At 34.3% G+C, this 18575-nt stretch overlaps 1 protein-coding gene across 1 annotated transcript; it reads right to left on the reverse strand.

Annotated features, from left to right (window-relative positions):
- Positions 1 to 201: 201 nt before the first annotated feature.
- Positions 202 to 4314, reverse strand: LOC129882330 (uncharacterized). Its single transcript, XM_055956577.1, has 2 exons — positions 3429 to 4314; positions 202 to 683 (listed from the first exon to the last, which is right to left on the reverse strand). Exons 1-2 carry the CDS (start codon positions 3881 to 3883, stop codon positions 446 to 448), a joined length of 693 nt encoding a protein of 230 aa, XP_055812552.1. The 5' UTR covers positions 3884 to 4314; the 3' UTR covers positions 202 to 445.
- Positions 4315 to 18575: the final 14261 nt, after the last annotated feature.

Raw genomic sequence — 18575 nt, forward strand, 5'->3', positions numbered from 1 at the left:
TTCCATAAACCCTGCATGCTTTACAATTATTTTCTCTTCTTTAGAACCCCAAACGCCTAATCCTGGCTCCATCTTTATATTGGACTATGTGGCATAAATATTTTTTAAAATCCTATATTATTGAAAATTTCCATTAAAATAAAATGCATGAATCAACTACCCAGATTTCGACTAAAAAGTAGTCACTTTAAACTTGGAACATAACAAACTAAAACAACTGCTGGCATTTTCATGAGATCAAAGGACAATATTAGTTAATAAATAGACCATACACACTTACAAATTGATCTCTATATCTAGGTGTAGTAGACAGATGAAACATTGCTCTGTAGGTACATATATTCCCAAAGCTAGTCGTAAATAAGTGTTACCATTTCTTTTTACCACCATAAGCCTTCAATCGCCTTCGAATTTCATGGCACATGAACTCTTTCCTACACTACCCCTATGATGGGATGTTAAAGTGGAAGAGCCAAGAGATGACAAACGCGAATACCATACAAGCTAAGAGGAAATTCAAGAACCGATGGCCATTCAAACAAGTTCGAGCTTCTGAAGTTGATGATACTGGTGCAGACGCTGCACTTGTAGCCACTGCGCTTGATTCATTCGTTTGCTGTGCTGATTCAACATTATTTGGACCAACAACGTTACGTGCAAGAGAATTGCATATTTCACAAGTCCTGGAAAAATAACTTCAAATGTTAAAAAGGGTCACAAAACAACTAGCATTATTACAATTTTATAAAAGAGCTTGTATGGAGAGGATGGGAGTTTCTGACTAATTTTACCATATTGTGAAAACATGAAACCAAGTGGAATATGAAAAGAATTCCAATATTAACACAACTACACAAGTCAGGCAGAAGCATAAAGATGGAAGCACATAAACAAGTGTTGTGCAGGTGTGCCGAATTGGACAAATATCGAGCGTTTTTGTCAGAAAAAACTTATTCCTTGGAACATTGAAGAACTAACTTTGAAAAATTAGGACCGCGATAAGGATAATGGTGTCCTTTCCAAGTTGTAGTCTATAATACTTCCACGACTTCTCCTAGACATATGTTCATATAACTAGAGATACCTAGCATACTAAGCTAACTGTTTTGGAAGAGGCAGAAATTTAAGGTCCTTGTCTAACTAAATCGTCTAATTACTGAAAGATGATAATTTGCAACATCTTGCAAAATACATTAACTCTACAATTCTGTGGTTCCACAAGAACTAGTCATAAAGTTGATCAGAAGGATTCCCGAAATGCAGTTATCAGACAATTCATTTTTCCACCAGAAAAAAAAAACTATAGCAAACAGGTTGACGGTCAAAAATCAAAATCTAATTATTAATTTACAAGTTACAAACATACTGATGAGGAATGACAAGGAAAACAACACTAGTAGAATATAGCAAACAAACCCTTACGAAGGCAATGAGTCCGCGATGATTGGGTCATAAGAGATGGCAATAGTTCTGTCATGTGGAATTGGAAAACGTTTACTGACTTAATATGCAGATCATGCTACAAAATACAAGGTCAGGAGAAGCATACCAGCTTCTCCAGTGGAAGGAGGAAGTTGCAAAGTAAAGCATACCAGTCAACAGTAGAGGGAGTATTCAACACGTGTATACGTGTATGCAGATACTGATATAGGACGACGACTATTTCTGTAAATCAGTATGTCTATACATACTTAAATGCACTTATGGACACTTCAAAAGTATCATATTTCAGTAAGATCTTGCTTACACAGATCTATCAGTACTTAATCAACTTTCTGGATGGGAAATTAACGCAACAACAGTGCCAGGAAACCATAGAATGAAGTCTCTTAACTGTTACAGCCAATTGAGTGTAAGATAAATTCTACACTTTGGTTTTGGGGATTGGTTTTACCACCTTGGTCTGTTGGAATAGCGAACATTTGGAATACCAACTGGCTTCACAGTTGAATAATACTCACAAACATAAAACAATTTCAAGACGAACATCGAATGAAATAGAACAGATCATAGTGAGATTCTTTACTTTTTCCTCCTTTGCCGTATAACTAGGACTGAAGGAGAATTTGATCATTATCCTTAAAAAGCAAACAAGCAGTTCATTACGCACAATCAGTTCATTATGCACAATCAGTTGTCACTCCTCCCGCGAGGTTGCACCACCAAATGCGCACACACACGGAGCTTCTAACTGTTAATACCACCTTACTATTTTCTGTTATAGATTGCATATGCTTGATTCTTCAGGAAGACTAACAAATAAAAATTCAGTTTTGTAGATTCCCACAACCAAATTTCAATCTTGTTGCCATTATGATATATCCAAAACAATGTAGCATATTTACAAGATTGTGTGCTTTTTAATTCCATTTGATCCTTTAATTACTTGGTTACGCACTTCTTCAAAGATCAAAAGACTCATTGATGAAAGTTTCTATCTGAAAATGACAATAGAATCTTGACTGTGCACACATCAGAGGTCACTGTCAGAATTGATAATCAAAGTAAAGATTTAGTATCTAAGTAATAGAATATGCAGAGTGGAGGACAGCAAAATATTATCATATTGAGGGGAAAATAAAAAATATTACTTTATCCACTAAGGCTAAATCTTCACTTTGATAAAAGAAAAGTGCATATCAAATATCAGGAAGAGTTTAGAAACTAAAGAACATTAAAGTGCATAGTAGGAAGAATTGTCGGTGTAAATAGAAATCTTAATTATACTTGTCAAGTTACCATTGATTAAGTCTCTCACTTTTTATTTTATTTATTCCATTCAGATTCTTTAATTAACTTTTCCTTTTTTTCCTCATAAAATACATCATGTTATCTCTTTCCCAAGAGAACAGACATCACAGACCAAACTTTTACGTTACCCTACAGAAAAAAGGGTTATTCTGACAGATCATGTACTGCCAATATGAATAAAGAAATCAAACACTACAGAAGATTCAACAAATCATTTTCATTGCAAACCATTAAGTACAAAAAAAACACTAAATTGTTGAGATCCTGAGGTCTCAGATTGGTTGAGAATCAGGTCTCAGGTTCAAATCACAAAAACAGGTATCCAGTACCTATTACTGGTGGGAGATGACAAAAACAGGCATCTTGTGGAATCAGTCGAGGTCCAACTTAGGACATAGGACAGAGTTACTAGGTACTTGTTGCTTGATGGGAGTTGGCAGGTATATTGTGTAATTAGTCGAGGGGCACAAGCTGGCCCAGAAAATACGGTTATAGAAAAGATGCAATATACTTGAAGACCATAAAATTAAACAATAATTTGTTTCCAGATGGTAACATTACCACTTAAGCATCCAGATTGATCACATAGACAATCTAATGTATCAACATTCAAAGACCATAGACTAAAATCAAAGTCAGAAATTTGAAACATAAATTAAAGGCTTTGCTATACTCACTTATTTCCTTTGATTTTGAACCATGCCTCAGCACAATGTCTATGTGCAGCAGCTAAATCATCTTTACAAGAACATCCCAATTCAATGGCAAAACCAGATTCAGGACCAGAACTCACCAAACTCAGATGACAAATCCTACAATCTCTTTCAATTTTCCCAACATGCAACTTTGTTTCATTTTCCAAGTCCACTGATCTATCAGACTCAGCAACAGATGAAACTCTCCTTGATTCCTCCATAACTTCCCCTATTTCAGACTCAGTAGCACAAGCAAAACTGTAATCATCATAATTTGACCCATCAGCAGTAGAATAAAACTGAGAATAACAAGAACCCTCATCAGCATCAGAGAAACATACACTGCTACCACTGCCGGAGCACCGGCGACTATGTCCACCGGCGCCGGCGTCGGGACCAGCCTCTAAATCCACATTAGACACATCTACACTTGCCATTTTCAACAACCCCAAAATCAAGAAAAATCAAAACTTTTGAAGAATTTCAACTTCCAAGATTCAATTCTCTTCCCATTTCAAAAACCCCACAACCAAGAAAAGCATTAAAATCTTAAAAATCAAAGCTTTGAAGTATTACAACTCCTAAGATTCAATTTTTTTTGTTACCCTTTTTAGTGCTGCATGAGTTAAGGCCCCAATGCCTCATTTCTTGGTCTATTAATATGACAATTTTAAGGAAGTAGTGGGATGATGGATTAGGTAAACCATTAACACCCCATTTTCTAAAATTTAGCAGCAAAGCAAAAGAAAGAAGAGAGAGTAAAAATATTTTCTTTCAAGTGTATATAGAAAGTGATGAGAAGAGAGAAAAGAGGGTTTAAGGAGGAAAAAAACAAGAATGTAAAAGGGTGAGGAGCTCATGGTTCTGTTAGAGTAGCAGTGTGACTGACTTTAGAAAGAAATGGCCCACCTTTGAGATATGTTGATGATTGTACTGTAGTTGGTGAGGTAATCTCTGGGTCTCAAATTACAAGATATTTGAGATTTAAAAAAATATATATTATTCAAAATAACTCCAAATTTTATAACTATGATACGGATAATTATGATTCGGATAAAAATTGATTTAAATTAAAAGATTAAATTATATCATCAAATAAACTAATTTTTTATTTGGCTTGGTTTGATTTTACATTTTTAAAAATCGATAATATTTGAATTGATTTTGATTTTGTTCAAAAAAATCGAAGAAATAATCGAACCGAATCGAACATGTACATATTTTTTTATAATTACATATGAATACTATATTTTTTTATGAATATTTTTTATGCAAAAAATGCAGCACACTAATTAATTTAAAATAGTTAAATATGATGCATTTTTTATTTTTACAATAATATCATTAACCTATGCATTATTCAGTAAATTTATGTTATTTACTCCATTGAATTAGCTAACAACATAAACAGAAAAGTTAAAGCTAATTAAAGTTTTGATATAAGAACTATAAGATTCAAAATGGCACGAAGACAATTTTTTTTAATGAATTATTGTCTTTTTTCTCTTTTGAATAAATCATTTTTTTTATTTTTATGTATGATTAATAACCGAATAATCAAACTAAACCAAATCGAAATCGATAACAAAAAAATTGATGAATTTATATTTTATTTGATTTAATTTAGTTTTAATAATTTTAACCAATTAAATTAATTTGATTTTGATCAATAATAAACTCAAATCGATCCGTGAACACTCCTAACTACGATCATCTCACTAATAATAAAGTATGAAGTTTAAAATAAGAGTACTACTTTTTAAAATAGGATGGAAAAGGAAAGAATATTACATAAATAGAATAAAATAGTAGTCTATTTATTTTAATTTGTTTGCTTATTTTTTCTTTTTAATGTAACACTACAAGATTAGAGAATATTTTGATACATACGACATATATTTAATTAGAGACTACAAAAATCAATAATTTTATTACTTTTTAAAATTTAATATCAGATCAGAATAGAAAAACAAATTGAAATAAGGGGAGTAGTTATTCTATTTCAATTTATTTATTTTACTTTCTTTTCTATTATATCTCAAAAAAGGTAATATCTATTTTTTTTAATAATTTTTTGATTCTAACTTTTCACATGACATATTTAAAATCAGAAGATTAAGACTAAAGTACATTTTATTTATTTTTAATTTAAAAATACGAAATTCAAAATTTTTGTTTTCTCAAAATCAAAACCAAATAAATAAATTGAATCATAAGGGGGGGGGGGCAGTGGCGGACCCACATGGTATCAAGGGGTTCATCCGAACCTCCTTCGGCGAAAAATTATATTATTTATATATGGTTAAAATATTTTTTTATGTATAAATAGTAGATGTCGAACCTTTTTCGGCTAGTTCGGGTGTCTACTTTTTCAGATTTTGAATCTCCTTATTAAAAATCCTGATTCCGCCACTAGGGAAATATCTTGCAGTTTCAAACAGTGCCTTCATCAAACGATCTGAACCATCCATTCAAGATCTCTGCATTTCTTTTATTTGGGAGAATATTTGAAAAGTGAAATAAAAATCTATGATAGACTCTTTGCTGTTGTTTTTTACAATTTTTTAGTTTTTATAGTTTCTGGTTTCAATATTTAGTGTTCGTGGTGAAAATGATTGTGGTTGGTGTAAATTGTAATCGTTTTTAGAGTAAGATAATTATAAGAATTCAAGTAGTGGTTCCTTTCCCCACTTTTTTTTAAAAAATATTTTTTCTTATCTCTTTGGAGTTGGTGAATGTAAGTAATTCATTACTCTAGGTAGGGGCAAAGCTACATGAAATTTAGGAATTTATTCGAATTTTTTTTTATCAAAAAATTATATTTTCTTCGTTTTTAAAAAAATGATTTTTTTAATTTGTTTTTTTTTAAAAAAAAAGACCTTTTTTTGTTTTGCAAAAATTATAATTTTAATTTTTCAAGTGACATGTTTAAGGTCACAAAAATTAAAAAGCATTTTAATATATTTGATATAATTTTAATTTAGGACTACAAGATCGAAAATTTTCTTTTTTTATTTTCTTAAATTTCGTATCAAGTCAAATCAAGTCATTATTTTTTAAATGAAGAAAATATTATATATTTGATTTGTGTGTGTATGCTTAATGATGTCCCCCACTCCCCCTCCCCCCAATAAGTCAAATGTTGGGTTCAATGGTTAAAGAGGATTCACCATCTTGCAAGATTTCTGCGACTTCGTGGGTTAAAGTTCGGATCGCAATCTCTTTTTTCATATTTTAGTTAGGTAAGGATGTACAAAAATCGAATCAATCAATAAATTGAATTAAAAAAGAATGTTATTGATTTATTGCTATTGAGTTTTTGAATTGGCGGATTTTTAATGGTTTTTAAGAAAAAAATCAGGTTATCAATTTGATTTTGATTTTATAATATTGAGTTATTGGATAAATTGATAATCCATTAAAACTGTAGTAATTTATTACTTTAACCTACATAAATAATTAAATATTAATATCAGTATCTTACTAATTACTAACTTTGCACTTTAGCCTTTAATTCACATTATTGTTCTAGTTCTTTTACTTGTGTTGCATTTGTATAGTTCTTTTCATGTTAGTTACTATTGTTTGAATTTATGAGCCTTATATAAAGTTATATTATTGTTATGTCGCGATAAATTGTTGGAGAAATCATATATTATTTTATGAGTATAGTTGTACGCGACTCATGATAGGTCACATGACAGTCCAAATTGCTGGTACTTAATTTTGTCCTTGACATTAGGTTATACTTTTGTATCATAATATAATATAAGTTATGTCTTATAAGTTATAACAAGTTATATCACTTATTCCTACAACACTTATATCGTTAAATGTATAAGTTCAGTTCATAACCCACAACAAAAAAATTCTCTAAACTTATGTTAAACTAATTAAATACTACACAATTTATGTTGAATAACTTAATTCCTATAGAACATATAACGGACAAGGCATAATTTCTCTAGGCTAAGTCTTGCGAAATTAGGTCATAAATAAGGATTCTTTGACCTACAATTTTTTCATTAAAAGAGCAATAGAGACAAAAAAAAATAAAGATCATCTTATTTGAGAACAAAATTTAAAGATTAAAAAACACCCCAAAATAGTGACAATCTTTTCAAGAACTGGGCTCCCAAAATCTTGAAGAATATATATATATATATATATATATATGTGTGTGATGTTCAAATTCATTATCAGTCGCAAAGCGTGGTACATTCATATACAAATTCAAAATAAAGTAATTAATTAGTGATACTAATAAGAACATGAAATTAAAATCGAATTTTGCGGATTCAACTTATAATAATTATTTTTTGCTCAAACATGTATATATAAATATAACAACAACGCTCATATAAATTTCAGACAAATCAGAATTTCTAGATTCCAACTACCCCGATCTAATCAAAGAAGGTTTTGTTGCATAAATTGATCGAGCATGTCTTCTGTGGAAGACAAGTCGTATACATCTTTACTTAAACTCCTTATATCTTTCAGAATTTCTGGTGTGGCGGTTGCAATTGCCAGTTCGCCCAACCTCTTAGATCGTTCAAGATTTCGATGATTAGCGGAAGGAACCTTTTCCTCCAAGCGGAGATGATTCTCACTAAATCCATAATCCTCTCCGAAATTCAATGACACTTGTTCAGTAGCGGCTGCATTTTGAAAATTACTAGCTGTCACTTGCTCATTCTTTGATGGCAAAACATCAACAGTACTGTTTTTTGGTGAATTTGAAAGATGATTGGTCTTGAAAGGTGGATGAGATCTTTTGTAGAACAACACATCGCCTGTCTTTTTATCCCTAACAACTTCTAAAGGTGGTTCCATGACAATTTTGTGTATTGAACAAGATCTATTGTGTGTGTATATATACTATCGAGATTTGTGTTAGCACAAGAAGCCTAATAAATTTATTTCCATTTAAATCCAAGCTCCAAAATTGTAGGGAAATAAGAATCCAATCTTGATTTGACTTACTTGGGTAAGTCTCAAGCATGTTGATCATTATTTGTCCGTTTATGATATATTCAATTTGGATCACGCTGCTCTTATTTTAGATAAAAACTTCTAGTAAGAATCCCCCTTCTTTAATTATTATTGGCTCAAAATTAAATATGAGCATTGCTCAACATTTTGTAATTTTGAAATGGAATTAATACAAATTTTAGTATCAAAATCGGATAAAAGCACAATTATTTTTACATTATTCATACATAGTTAATTTTTACTTTTATTATATATATATATAGTAGATGTTGAACCACCTTTGACTTTTTTGTGTGTTTACTTCTCATAATTTGACCCTCTCCCCTAACAAAAAAAATTGGCTACACCACTGACTCCATTTTTATTAATTTATGTGGGACAGATGAATTTAGGAGAGTCAATCAAATTTTATATGATTTTAAATATTTATAGTTGTTAATTATTGTGATTTATAATACTTTTAACGTAATTTTTAAATAATATAGTCTACTTCTTTTTCAATTTATGTGGCATGTGTGAAATTTTGAGAGCCAATTAATTTTTTAATATGCCTTTTTTATAATTTTTAAATATTTTAATTTATAGCATAAATATACTCTAAAAAATAAGACAAATAAATTGACACGAAAAAAATACTAATTATAAATAGAAAAAATTGAAGCAGAAGGGCTAGTTGGTCGATTGACCAACTGGCCATAGGCTCCTCTATGCACTCTTCTATTATAATGATGGGTAATTTTATAATATAATTATTTGTAAAAAATGATATGTTTTATTTGAGTGGAGAGTCTTTCAAATCTTTAGTTGTATTAAAGATAATATTTATGTACACATCGTCTTCTTGAAACTCTATTTATAGAATATACTAGATATTATTATTATTATTATTATTAAATCAAGGAAAAAAATTAGTAACATTTTTCTTTTTCTCCGCCCCCCCCCCCCCCAATACATTTATGTAATTTTATCCAAAAATAGTTAAATAGCAAGTTTGAGTACATCTTCCTTTCCTTTTACAATTCAGTGATATATCTTAGCCAACGTTTAGCCCTAAAATTTCAAATATTATTGACAAATTATTTTTGGACAAAATTTTGATAAAGTGTCATCATCCGTTTGACTATAAAATTTTTCAAAAATATCTACTATTTGAAAAAATATTAATTTGTACTCGCAAGTTCTAAAAATTATTAAAGATATTCATAAGTTTGTATTATCATTTTATAATGCAGATGTTTCAATAAAAAAAACTTATAACATAATTGATAACAATCAACAACAACAACAAAATAACAATATAGACAAGAGCAACACATTAATTGCATTAAAAATAAATTATTCTTTTTTTCCCAATTTTATCACTCAAACAATTATTTTCCGGAAGAGGTAGTAACAAACTATTATTTTATAAAATCTTCGCACATTTTTTGAACAATCTCTTTTCGACAAGCTTTTATTTCTAGATCAGATGACCAAAAAGACGAATCAATATTATTACTCTGAATCGATTGTTTATCATTTTCATCAACAATCATATCATCACTTTCATATTCAACAAATAATCAATCAGTGCTTTGATTTTCACCCAAAAAATTATGTATACTGTACAAGCAATTACTATTTTCACCTGCATGTCTAAGTCATAATTATTCATGCCTTGTCGTGGTATTCTGAATCTACTTTTCCACGCACCACATGTTCTTTCAATTACATTACGCAAAGAGGCACGTCTGTAGTTAAATAGCTCTTTGGCATTTTTAGGCTCTCTTTCACTTACCACATAGTCTTGCAAATGATATCGCACTCCTTTGTATGGAGCTAGAATTTTTTTTGTGTTTCGAAGACCAACCTCAACAACGTAATATTTTTCTACAAAAATTTAAAAAATGCAATTCATATAATACTTATGCTTCTTCTTGATTTCTTCCTTTCTAAAAGACCATCGAAAATGAAATTGCTAATTTACATACAATGTGATGGAATAGTCTGAATCATTTATTAACAGATAGAGATGTTATTTAATGGTGTTAATTGACCATATTAATGCAGTAAGTTGATAGATAAATATTAGTTAGAATTAATAAATGATGGGTGTTTTTATAAAATAAAAAAGTTTGGGATAATTTTTAATTTTTAAAATTTCCCAAATATTAGGACTTGTATACTATTTTTTTGTAGAACTTGAGATATTTGCCAAATAATGATAAATTATATGACCAAACACTAAGGTGCCGTTTGACCCCAAGTTCCCAAATATTCTTGGCAAGTTATTGTTGGGTGAAGTGTTTGTGAAGTTTCACCATGCGTTTGACCACAAATTTTTCCAAGTTTTAGTGAAGTTTCAAAAAATATATTTTATACTTGTAAGTTTTAAAAATTATTAAAAATATCCGTAAATTTATGTTATCATTTTATAATGAATATGTTTCATTAAATAAAAAATCTTATAACATAATTGATAACAATCAACAACGATAAAATAACAATATGGGCAAGAGCAATACATTAATCGAATTAAAAATAAATTATTCTTTTTTTTTCAATCTTGTCACTCAAACTATTCTTTTCCGGGGGAGGTAATAATACACTATTCTTTTATAAAAAATTTCTCCATTGTACGAACAATCTCTTCCCGACAAACTTTCATTTCTAGATTAGATGACCGAGAAGACGAACCAATGGAGTAAGTTGGTAGATAAATATTTAGTTAGAATTAATAAATGGTGGATATTTTTATAAAATATAAAAGTTTGGAATAATTTTTAAATTTTTAAAACATTTCAAGTTCCCAAGTTCTAGTAAAAAATGAGAACTCATAATTACCTATGTACTCCTTTCATTCCAAATTAGTTGTCATTTTTTTAAAGTCAATAACTTATTTTCGAAATTAAATTAAAATAGACTAGCTCAATATTAGATATTAAGAAACTATACTATAAATAGTAATTTAATTAAAAATATATATTTTAAAAGACTAATTAAAATTCATATAATTTGATTTTTATAAAACAAAAAAGAAAAGAATTAATATGGGACAGAGGGAGTACCTTAGCAGAGTAAACTCTTGGAGAGTCTACTCTTCTTCTTTTTCTTTTTTCATAAGATGAATATGAATTTCTTTTTTTCATAAGAAAAATAGGATTGTTGTAACGCCCCGTGTTATTCTAGCTTAGACAAAATTTGAGGACCATAAGAAAGATTGAGAAAAGTGAGTTGTGCCTATGTGTACGAGTCAACCTACGAGTCGTAGGAACTCCTATGGAACCCACCAGTCTTCACGGTTTCTAAGGTTGAGGAGGCTCCCCAGAATTTCAATAATGAGACATGGAAGATGTTGAAAGCGATGCATACTATGGAGATCGAGGGGGTTGAGTTGGTGTCTTATCAACTTAAAGATGTGGAAAATATCCGGTACAACCAATAGGAAGAAAGTAGAGGTGAAGATACGGAGTCTGCTATCTGGGATGAATTTGAGGGAGCCTTTCTTGATCACTTCTTCCCCAGGGAGTTGAGGAAAGCAAAGATAGAGGAGTTCGTGAATCTAAAACAAGAAGGGCTGATAGTGAAATAGTATAGTCTGAAGTTCATCCAGCTGTCCCGATATGCTCCAGAGATGATCCTAGATATGAGATCAAAGATGAAAAAATTTGTCTCTGACTTGGAAAAATATGTGAAGAAAGAGTGCAAAGCATCACTGCTGATTTCTGACATGGACATTTCCAGGTTGATGGTGTATGCTCAGCAGGTAGAGGATAATAAGAGGAAAGACCAGGAGGAACACTTGAGTAAGAGGGAAAAGTCAGTTGGGCATGAGAATGAACAAAGGCAGAGTAAGGGCAATAAGTCCTTCTTTCAGAAGAGGTCTTCCAACTATGCCCCATCAGTGGCAAGTGCACCTGCGCCGTATAACAGGTATGATCAGCAGGGACAGAGTCACCAGAATTCCAGAGCCCAGGGTTCTCAATCCTAGGCTAGTGTGACTCAAAGATCGAAGTAAAAGTCGTTTTGTAACAAGTGCGATAAGCTCCACTTGGGAGAATGTAGAAAGGGGAAGAATGGTTGTTATAAATGTGGCCAGGTGGGTCATTTTCAGAGGGAGTGTCCGACATAGGGCAACAGAGCCCAGTCTTCTCCTACAGTACCACTGGTTAGAGGTAATCAGAGGGGCACTACTTCAGGTACGTGCAGAGGTACAAACCGTCTATATGTCATAGGAGTCGCCAAGATCAGGAGAACTCCCCAGATGTTGTAACGGGTATGATTCGAGTCCTTACTTTTGATTGTTATGTCTTGATAGATTCGAGTGCCACATTATCTTTTGTATCTCCTTGTGTATCTAGTAGATTTGATAGAGTTTCTGAGTGTTTTCTTGAACCTTTAAGTGTATCCACTCTTGTTGGTGAGTCTATCTTAGTTAAGAGGGTCTATAAAAATTGTGAGGTGTTTATCCATCACAAGGATACCATGGCTGACTTAGTTGAGTTAGACATGGTTGATTTTAATGTGATTCTTGGCATAAACCAGCTATATGCTTGTTATGCCTCTGTTGATTGTAGAACTCGAATTGTTAAGTTCAGTTTCTCGAATGAGCATGTCTTAGAATGGGAGGGTAGTCTTGTTGTGCCTAAGGGTAAGTTTATCTCCTACCTTAGAGCTAGAAAGTTGATCTCTAAAGCGTGTATTTATCACATCGTTAGAGTTAAAGATGATAGTGTTAAGTTTCCTACTCTTGAGTCTGTCCTGATTCTAAATGAGTTTCCTGAAGTGTTTCTTGAAGATCCACCTGGAGTCCCTCCTGATAGAAAGATTGACTTTGGGATTGATGTTCTTCTCGATACGTAGCCTATCTCTATTCCATAATATAGAATGGCTCCTGCCGAGTTGAAATAATTAAATGAACAGCTAAAAGATCTCCTAGATAAGGAATTCATTAGGCCGAGTGTCTCACCTTGGGGCGCTCCTGTCCTCTTTTTGCGAAAGAAATATGGATCATTAAGAATGTGCATTGATTATCGCCAACTGAACAAGGTCACCATAAAGAACAAGAATCCCCTTCCCAAAATAGATGACTTATTTGACCAACTTCAGGGTGCCACTTGTTTCTCAAATATAGACCTCAGATCAGGCTATTACCAGTTGAAAGTAAGAGAATGTGATATCCCAAAGATTATTTTTCGGACCCTGTATGGTCACTTCAGTTTCTTGTTATGTCTTTTGGTTTGACTAACGCTCTTACAATATTTATGGACTTGATGAACAGAGTGTTCAAATAGTATTTGGACATATTTGTGATTGTATTTATAAATGATATATTGATCTATTCGAGGAGTAAGGAGGAACATATCAATCATCTCAGAATTGTCCTTCAGACTCTCAAGGATAAGGAACTATATGTAAAATTTTCAAAATGTGAATTTTGTCTTGGTTATATGACATTCCTAGGCCATGTTGTATCTGAAAGGGCATACAAGTTGATTTGCAAAAGATTGAAGCGGTTAAGAACTGGCTGAGGCCCACATCCTCGACTGACATCAGAAGTTTCTTGGGTTTGGCCGGTTATTACCATAGATTTGTTGAAGGGTTCTCATCCATATCTTCACCATTGACTAAGCTAACTCAAAAAAGGCTAAGTTTCAATGATCAAATACTTATGAGAAGAGTTTTCACGAGTTGAAAACATGATTTTAAAAATATGATTGACCACTGCTCCAGTGTTATCCCTACCCGAGGGAACAGATGGGTTTGTTATCCACTATGATGCATCCAGAGTTGGATTGGAATATGTGTTAATGCAGAAGGACAAGTTTATTGCTTATGCTTCCAGACATCAAGATTCATGAGGGAACTACCCGACTCACGACCTTGATTTGGCAGCCATGGTGTTTGATCTCAAGATTTGGTGTCACTATCTTTATGGCATGCACGTTGATGTGTTCATCGATCACAAGAGCCTACAGTATGTGTTTAATCAAAAAGAGTTGAACTTGAGATAGAGGAGATGGACTGAGATGCTCAAAGACTATGATATGAGCATTCTCTACCACCCATGTAAAGCTAATGTTGTTGTTGATGCTCTTAGCAAGTTATCTATGGGGAGCACTGCTCATGTAGAAGAGGGGAAAAAAGAGTTGGACAAATAGGTGCATAGACTTGCACGTTTGGGAGTTCAACTTATTGATGCTAGTGAGGGTGGTACAATTATTCGGGATGGAGCTAAATCATCTCTAGTTGCAGAGGTGAAAAAAAGCAAGATCAAGATCCCATTCTCCTCCAACTAAAACATAATGTTCATAAGCAGAAGGTAATGACGTTCTTCAAAAGAGGAGATGAAGTGTTGAGGTATCAAGGGATATTGTGTGTTCCGAGCGTTGATGACATTCGAGAGAGGATCATAGTAGAGGCCCATAATTCTAGGTATTCCATCCATCTAGTTCTACAAATATGTACCACGACTTGAGAGAGGTATATTGGTGGAGTGGAATGAAGAGGGATATAGCAAAGTTTGTGTCTAAGTGCCCGAACTACCAACAAGTTAAAGTTGAGAACTAGAGGCCTTGCGGAGTAGCCTAGAACATTGAGATTCTAGAATGGAAGTGGGAGGTGATAAATATGGACTTTATAACAGGTTTACCCCGATCCCGCAGGCATCATGACTTTATTTGGGTGATTGTGAACAGGATGGCCAAATCAACCTATTCCTTACCTGTTATGATTACGGATACCGCAGAGGACTATGCCAGACTGTACCTTCGAGAAATTATCAAACTTCATAAGTTCCTTTGTCTATCATCTCGGATAAGGGAGCTCAATTCACTGCTCAGTTCTGGAATTTCTTCCAGAAAGGTTTGGGTTCGAAGGTAAATCTTAGTACTTCTTTACATCCTCAAACAGATGGTCAAGCAGAGCGTACGATTCATACTTTGGAGGATATGTTGAGAGCCTATGTCATCGACTTCAAAGGTAATTGGGATGATCATTTACCTTTTATTGAGTTTGCATACAATAATAACTTTCATTCGAGCATTCAAATGGCTCCATATGAGTCTCTTTATGTGAGGAGGTGTAGATCACCAATTGGTTGTTTCGAGGTTGGTGAAGCTGAGTTGATTGGGCCAGACTTGGTTCATCAATCTATGAAGAAAGTAAAGATTATCCAGGAGAGGTTGAAAACTGTATAGAGCCGCGAGAAATCCTACACTGATTTTAGCAGGAGAGATTTGGAGTAAGAAGTGCATGACTAGGTATACTTGAAGGTTTCACCCATGAAAGGTGTGATGAGATTTGGAAAGAAAAGTAAGCTTATTCCCCGCTATATTGGTCATTATCAGATTGTGAAGAGGGTTGGTAACGTAGCCTATGAATTGGAGTTGCCCCTAGAGTTCGCAGCTATTCATCCCGTGTTTCACATCTCTATGCTTAAGAAATGTTTGAGCTATCCTTCACTTATTGTCCCGACTGAGAGCATTGGTGTAAAAGAGAGTTTGAGTTATGAAGAGATTCTAGTTTAGATTCTTGATCTGAGGTTCGCAATTTGAGAACCAAGGAGGAAGCATCCGTCAAAGTTCTATGGTGGAATCAGTTTGTTGAAGAGGCTACATGGAAAACTGAAGAGGATATGAAAGCTAGATACTCGCATCTATTCGTTCCTCCTAATGATAATGCTAATGGTAATATTCCCTTTTCATATCTTTGATTTGAAGTTTTTTCTGAGTTTGGGTATATGATTTGTACCCTTGAATCGAGTAGTAATTGTTTGATTGATTGAGTATTTGAGTCTTGATTGTATTCGTGCCTTGAGTAAACCCATAGCTTAGTCTTTATTCAAGGATGAATGATTCCAAGGGGGAGATATAGTAACACCCTGCGTTATTCTAGCCTAGACTAAGTTTGAGGACCATAAGAAAGATTGAGAAAAGTGAGTTGTGCCTATGTGTGTGAGTTAACCTACGAGTTGTAAGAACTTTTACGGATCGTAGGAGGGACTCGTAGTGTGGGCGTTGAGGTTTGAAATCTAGCCAAGTCTAGAAGTGAGTTAACGAGTCTATTGACAACTCGTAAGAATGAGTTATGGGGACAAGGCCTAACTTCTAAAAAATATAAGCCTCAGTACTTTGACTACGAGTTGACAGGATGATCCGTAGAAAGGATCACGAGTCGTAGAAACGATTCGTAGAGACCCTTGACACTTAGCAAAAAAAATAATTCAAGACTCCAAGTCATTTCTATGAGTGAAATTGTCACGACCCGAGCCTAGGGCCTAGACGTGACACGGCGAATGAGACACCCGGAGGTACCTCACCCAAGTCTCTTAGCATTCGTTAAGCATTTCATTAGTAATGGCATACAATAACAAGCGGAAAGTAAATAAATAAAAAGGGAATCAGGATTAAGGGGAATATCGTGGAATAATAGACCTTAGCGATTTCCTTTTTATTTATTTACTTTCCGCTTGTTATTGTATGCCATTACCAATGAAATGCTTAATGAATGCTAAGAGGCTTGGGTGAGGTACCTTCGGGTGTCGCATTCGCCGTGCCACGTCTAGGCCCTAGGCTAGGGTCGTGACAAACTTGGTATCAGAGCACGAGGTTTTGAAATGGTCCTCGGAGTCCAACATACCGCATCAAATAGGGTCTTGTTCATATTTGTGAAGCGCGCCACAATTATGAATAGGAAACTATGAGACGTTTAGGAAAGTTTTTTTTTCACTTCTTTCAGATTCATGTCGTGCCTCAGAGTGTCCTAAGCCTTCCTCTAACTAACGACCTATTTTGTGTTTCCTTAGATGATGCCTCGTGGAATACCACCTCGAAGGACAAGGGTACCATCTCGAAGGGCAAGGGTTGACGATGAGGACCAACCTCCTCCTGTTCTGGATATCCCACCTCATGAGGAAGAGGTAACCCATGCCGAGTTCCGAAACGTCATAATGTTATTGGCTCAAGCTGTGGCCAACCAAGGGCGTCAATGTGTCCCCCCTCCCCAAGTGCACAATCTGGCCATTAGTATTCGGGAGTTTCAAAGGATGAATCTGCCCGATTTTGATGGTTCTAAGCTAGATGAGGACCCTATGGAGTTCATCGAGGAGGTGTATCGGATTGTGGCAATCTTGGGTGTTCTATCAAATGAAAAGGCTGAACTAGCGTCCTATCAACTCAAAGGTGTGGCTCGAGTGTGGCACGAGCAATAGGTTGTGGAGAGGGGTGAGGAAGTGGGGCCGATTGAATGGGAAGAGTTCAAAGGTGCTTTCTTAGACCGTTTCTTTCCATTGGAGTTAAGGGAGGCCAAGGTCCAAGAGTTCATCAACCTCCGACAAGGAAGTATGAGTGTGAGGGAATATGCCCTCAAATTTACAAGGTTGTCCAAGTATGCTCCCTTTATGGTCTCCGACTCCCGGGCAAGGATGAGTAAGTTTGTTTCTGGTGTTTCAAGCTTGGTGTCCAAAGAGTGCAAAATGGTCATATTGGTCAAGGAGATAGACATCTCCAGGTTAATGACTTATACCGAACAAATAAAAGAAGAGAAGTTGAGGGAAAGGTCTAGAGGGTTCAAAAAGGTTAGAGTGGATGGTGGAGGGTTCAACCCTCCAAGGTCCGGCTATGGTGGTATTAGCAAGGGCCAAGGTGGACAACGGTTCGTGGGACAAGGTTCGACAAATGCTCCCCCTTCTAAATTTAACAAAGACAAAGGTCCTAACTTAATGGTCCCAAGAGATAACATTGGTACCCAAGATTTTCCCTCAAGTAGGAAGTGTGGGAAGACCCACAAAGGGGAGTGTTTGGCGGGCTCAAACGCGTGCTTCAAATATGGCAAGTCGGGTCATCATGCTCGGGATTGTAGGAGTGGTGGTAGGACTCAAGGCCAAGTTGCTCATGGCCAATAATTTCAAGGAGGTGGCCAATGCACCAACCATTTCTATGCATTGCATGTGAGGCAAGAAGTTGAGGAAGCACCAAATGTCGTTACCGGTATGTTAAAGGTCTTTACTTTTGATGTATATGCATTATTGGATCCCGGTTCAAACTTGTCATCTGTTACCCCATTCTTAGCAAATAGGTTTGAGGTGTCACCCGAAATGTTATTAGAGCCTTATTTGGTGTCTACCCCCGTGGGTAAATCGGTTATTGCTAGGAA

Source organism: Solanum dulcamara, chromosome 3, assembly GCF_947179165.1.
Source record: "Solanum dulcamara chromosome 3, daSolDulc1.2, whole genome shotgun sequence".
Classification (NCBI taxonomy): Eukaryota; Viridiplantae; Streptophyta; class Magnoliopsida; order Solanales; family Solanaceae; genus Solanum; species Solanum dulcamara.

Excerpts from the sequence above, each read along its gene's own strand:
- LOC129882330 (XM_055956577.1), bottom strand. The coding sequence starts at position 3,883 with ATGGCAAGTGTAGATGTGTCTAATGTGGATTTAGAGGCTGGTCCCGAC. Across the intron at positions 684-3,428 it reads TTCAAAATCAAAGGAAATAA|GACTTGTGAAATATGCAATT; the intron begins GTGAGTATAGCA and ends TTATTTTTCCAG.